The 5,609-nt window shown below is 40.4% G+C and overlaps 1 protein-coding gene across 1 annotated transcript; it reads left to right on the plus strand.

Annotated features, from left to right (window-relative positions):
* Positions 1-4,469: 4,469 nt before the first annotated feature.
* LOC308077042 (microfibril-associated glycoprotein 4-like) lies at positions 4,470-5,154 on the plus strand. The gene has a single exon (XM_080417569.1). It carries the CDS (start codon positions 4,561-4,563, stop codon positions 5,101-5,103), a length of 543 nt encoding a protein of 180 aa, XP_080273695.1. The 5' UTR covers positions 4,470-4,560; the 3' UTR covers positions 5,104-5,154.
* Positions 5,155-5,609: the final 455 nt, after the last annotated feature.

Here is a 5,609-nt window from a genome sequence, read left to right on the forward strand (position 1 = left end):
GGGTGCCCAAAGGAATCTGAAACAGGAAGTGAGTTATTGACTAAATTGAAAATGGCCGCCTAGTGTTGTCGATTGACTCAAAAGACAACTAAAGAATCTCATAAAAGCATACAATTTGGCACACATGTCTTTTTGGTCATCCTAAGACATCCTAGAAGGGGTGCCCAAAGAAATCTTAAGCAGGAACTGAGTTATTGACAAAATTGAAAATGGCCGCCTACAGTGTTATCTATTGACTCAAAAGACAACTAAAGAATCTCATAAAAGCATACAATTTGGCATACATGTCCCTTGGGTCATCCCAAGACATCCCAGAAGGGGTGCCCAAAAAAATCTTAAACAGGAAGTGAGTCATTGACAAAATTGAAAATGACCGCCTACAGTGTTGTCGATTGACTCAAAAGACAACTAAAGAATCTCATAATGGCATACATGTCCCTTGGGTCATCCTAAGACATCCTAGAAGGGGTGCCTGAAATTATCTGAAACAGGAAGTGAGTTATTGACTAAATTGAAAATGGCTGTGTACAGTCTTGACAGATGATGCAAAAGACACTCATAAAAAATAATCTCATAAAAGCATGAAATTTGGTACAAATGTCCCTTGGGTGATCTGAATGCATCCTAAGGGGTGCCAAAAAAAGTTTGAATAGTCTCTCAATGGAAAACACTCCTCCCACACGGGCTGCACTGCTACAATATTCAAATCGAGCAGCCAATCTAGCATTTGGTCCAGAAGCCTGAAAGCTATGCAATCTCTACCATCTCCTGACAAATAAATTAAAGTCGCTGATTCGTGGACACCTTTATGGACACTCTTGCCAGAGGCTGCTTAAGTTTGTAGAGAACTCAAGTGTGGCTGCAAAGCTGAGCCCTTCTGTTCGAGAAAGTGTAGATGCCGGGATGCTGGGTTACCTTGCAGAGCATTATGCCAATGTGCTGGTAATTGCGAAATGGCACACATGAATACATGTAGTTACTAAACACTAATCACAAAAAAACAGTAATGATCAAGAAGAAAATACATGAGAAGATAGAGTGTAAAACAAGCAAGAAGATGTAGAGTGCAAAGTAAAATAAGAATATGCAGAGTAAGATAAGATGCAGAGTAAAATAAATGAGAATATGCAGAGAGTTAGATAAATAAAGAAGATTCAAAGAGTACAATAAAAAAATTATGCAGAAAGTAAAATAAATAAGTGATGTAGAAATGAAAACAGAAGGTAGACTACAAAATACGGCAAGTTATGCACTGCATAACCTGTCGTATTGAGTCTGCATAATATGCAGACTGCCATGGTCAACTGTTTAAACAGCCATTTAGAATTTCTTCAACATGGTCCCTTCCTAAAAAGTTTAATAAACAAGCAAACAAATAAATAACCCCTTCTAGGATATATTAAGAAGCACTCAATGTACGTACCAAATTATACACTTTTATGACGTCCCCTTATGTTTTCTTTTGTGTCAACTGCTTTTAGGCGGTCACTTCCTGTTTAAAACCTTTTTGGGCACCCCTTGCAGGATGCGTTCAGATCACCCAAGGGACATTTGTACCACATTTCATGCTTTTATGAGATTCTGTAGGTATCTTGCATCATCTTTCAACACTGTAGGCGGCCATTTTCAATTTAGTCAATAACTCACTTCCTGTTTCAGATTATTTTTGGCACCCCTTCTAGGATGTGTTAGGATGACCCAAGGGACATATGTGCCAAATTGTATACTTTTGGGAGATTCTATAGGCTTTTTGAGTCAATCGCCAACACTGTAGGCGGCCATTTTCAATTTAGTCAATAACTCACTTCCTGTTGAAGACTTTTTTGGGCTTTTTTCTAGGATGTCTTAGGATGACCCAAGGGACATGTGTGACACATTTTATACTTTTTGGAGATTCTTTAGTTGTCTTTTGAGTCAATCGACAACAATAGGCGGCCATTTTCAATTTGGTCAATAACTCACTTCCTGTTTCAGATTTTTTTGGGCTCCCCTTCTAGGATGTCTTAGGATGACCCAAAGGACATGTGTGCCACATTGTATGCTTTTTGGAGATTATTTTGGTGTCTTTTGAGTCAACGGTCAACAGTTTAGGTGGCCATTTTGGATTTTGTCCATAACTCACTTCCTGTTTAAGATTTTTTTGGGCACCCCTTCTAGGATGTTTTAGGATGACCCAAGGGACATCTGTATCAAATTTCATGCTTTTATCCGCCGCGTAACGATTTTTCACTTAGTACCCCCTACTAATATTCAAATCATATGGAGCGCTGAGGACTCCTGCGTTTTGTTTGGAGACGTTAATGTCCACCTCAATTTGTGTTAATTACCTAATTGTGAGTATTTATGATTGATTTCATATGAATGTTGTATTGATTTCAGCCCACCTTGCCCAGCTGTCCGCCATACAGACCCAAGTGCAGGAACTGATGAGTAAGTACAGTATGTTTAGTAAACATTATGTTGACTTATAGGGGAATTTCGCCCGACGTTTTTTCTTTACCTTTTCTATGATGTTATGATATCCTAGGACGAGTGGTACAGTAGAAAAAAATTCATGACTCCATCCCGGGTGCGCCACAGCTAAAAACCTGCGCCTATGGGACTTGCGCTAAACCGCGTATTTGAATAGCTTTTTTTCTTGTGAGATCTGACGCTCCTCCCCACTTCCGTTTCGTCTTTACAGTCGGGCAATCCTGATATGAATCAAAATGGAAATTAGATAATTAGATATAAACATAGACATGAAACAAACACTGATTAAAGTCAGACCTGAATGTTTTTACAACGTAAATCCATGTCTTTATTACAAGTAGATGACTGAACTATTATGTACTATTATGTCAGTTGAGAGATAACCAATTACAAATCCCAAGGAAGTGATTTAAAAATGAGTTCAACTTGTGCAACTAAAGGCTGAGATTTATTTTTAATGTTTTAACGTAACTTTTTCTGTGATATTTCTCTGCAGTGTTTGTCAAGGTGAACGGCACTGAGACCAAGTTGGAGGAAGGTAATTTAAACACACACACACAGTTTTTTATTTCGACCTCCCGTTCTCTAACCTCGCGTCACCAGACTTTCCACCTCGGAGGAAAGCCTGGTATTCGTTATTAAATGGCCCCTGTGATCAGGTCTAAGCCACGCCTACTGAAAAAAGAATTGATTGGCTGTTTAGCGTGTTTGGTCAGACAGGCTCCGTAGAGTGGACCTCTCGTCTGCTACTACTGGTGCAGAAAGCAAGCCTAAATGCCACAGGGCAGGCCAACAGTAGCACTGTGTTAGCAGACACTGAAAAGTTGTACATTTAAAACAAAACGCTTTGCCACAGACGACCTGTTTTACTGTTATTCCAAAAGCCAGATATCTCAGCTTACTCTGCAGCAAATAGGGAACTGGGTATTCTAAGTTCTCTATTTGCTCTGTTAACTCATACCCTGCCAAGAACGTATACAAAACGTAAATGAGTGAATGAGTTAAAAGACAAATGACAGAGGAAAGCTGGCAAACTACTCTCCTTGTAGCAGTTTATATGTGAGGTTTTTAATGTCTACAAACAAAACGCAGGAGTCCTCAACGCTCTACATGATTTGATTATGAAGTGAAACATGTCTGCTATCTGCCTCCATTTGTTATTTGACTTCAATATATTTCTCCGTCTGTATTTTATTTGGTTTTAGTTGTGGAGAAAACACAACTGTCTCAGTTTTCTGCAGCACGGTCTTCATGGTTCTCACACATGCTTTTGAGCTCCCCCCCCTAAAAAAATCCCCTGTATTCTGACAGTCCAATGTTGTTAAACCTGAATAAGCCAGAGGCATTTGTCCGTCGCACATTTGAACTAGTTACCATATTCTCAATCTCAACTGTCAATTCCTATACCGATCAATCCACTCCAAAGCAAAGCAGTAGGCTACCATAGTGCATGTTTTGGTCGAGCTGAGAGTGTTGCCAGATTCTGTGAGTGAAAGAAGCGACAAGGTCTATGAAAACAAGCCCAAAAGAAGCGACCTGTTTCACCACTTGAGCCCTATTACATTAGCTATTCTCAAAAAGAATATTGAAAGCAAGGCCAAATAAGCAACTACACTTCAGAAACAAGCCCAAACAAAAGCAACCGGCAACTGTGATTATTTACAAGCGACTTACAGGAAAAGAAGCCCAAAGTCGCTTATAATGAGCAGACCTGGCAACACTGGCACACTGTTGCAGACCAGTATTGCAAACTACTGCGGCCTCCTGGTGTGGAGAGTTATGTTGTCTGATTTTCTAAAACGGATGTGCAAAACAATGTGCTGTCGGCCGACTGCTTGAGCTGAACTAAATGCCAACTTTTGCCAACAGACTAGCAGCCTGTTGTAGTCTGAAGTAGGCCTAGTCTGAAGTAGTCTGTTTGGTTGAGAGTCACCTTTACTTGTTGTTGCAGATCTGTTGCTGCCTGTAACAGTCCACTCTGCTGCTTGCTGTGATCTCGACTGTGAGGAAATCTACAACAACGTCTCCACGCAGAGTGGTGTGTACACCATCTACCCCACTACTACACCTGCCAAGGTCTACTGTGACATGGACACGGATGGAGGGAAGTGGACGGTCATCCAGAGAAGAGTGGACGGCACTGTGAACTTCTACAGACTCTGGGCTCAGTACAAAGCTGGGTTTGGAGACGCATCAGGCGAGTACTGGCTGGGACTGGAGAACATGCATCTCCTTACCAAGAACAGAACGTACCAGCTGAGGGTGGACATGGAAGACTTTGTGGGAAGCACAGCGTTTGCCTCTTACTCCTCTTTCTCTGTGGGTTCTGAGGCTGATGGCTACAGCCTGCAGGTTGCTGGCTTCCAGAATGGAGGAGCAGGAGACTCACTGACCCCTCATAACGGAATGAAATTCTCAACCTTTGACAAAGATCAGGACACGGCGAGCGGGAACTGTGCAATTCAGCATTACGGTGCATTTTGGTACACAGCCTGTCACAATGCTAACATCAATGGTGTTTACCTTTGGGGACAGACACCTCATTATGCAACAGGTGTAGTCTGGCAGCACTGGAAGGGTTATCATAACTCCCTGAAGGCTGTAGCGATGAAGATCAGACGTGTTCCTTAGACATGTTTAGGTTCACATGCATATATTTTTGAAAAGCACAGCCGTGGTATAAAAGGCAATATTTACTCTTTTTCATGGTTTGAATTATTATAAAAAAAAATTTCTCTTTGGGACTCTGTTTAATCCTAAACTCATACAGTAGATATCTGTTTTGTATCACATATTACTATTAGATATTACAGTGGTGACCTGGCAGGACTCTTAAATAAATACATAATCCGAGCTGTTGAATGAATAAAGATATGCATGCAAAGACAAAGACGAGGTGTATTTGGAATCACTTTACTTAAAGGTCGGGTTTGTAATGCATTATAATCACATTTACAATGCATGATATGGCTTCATAACACTCGTTATAAATGTGTATAATTTTGCATAACAACTTATAACAAGGTGTATGAAGTATTTCAAGTGCTGGTCATACTACATTATTAAAGGAGTAGTTCACCCAAAAAATTACTTCTTTTTTTTATCAAATACACACCCCATGAAGCATTGAATTAATG

The sequence above is a fragment of the Gymnoscopelus braueri genome (assembly GCF_963280865.1).
Source record: "Gymnoscopelus braueri genome assembly, chromosome: 21".
In the NCBI taxonomy this organism is placed as follows: Eukaryota; Metazoa; Chordata; class Actinopteri; order Myctophiformes; family Myctophidae; genus Gymnoscopelus; species Gymnoscopelus braueri.

What these genes read in the sequence shown, in the direction of transcription:
- LOC308077042 (XM_080417569.1), top strand. Translation starts at nt 4,561, where the DNA reads ATGGACACGGATGGAGGGAAGTGGACGGTCATCCAGAGAAGAGTGGAC.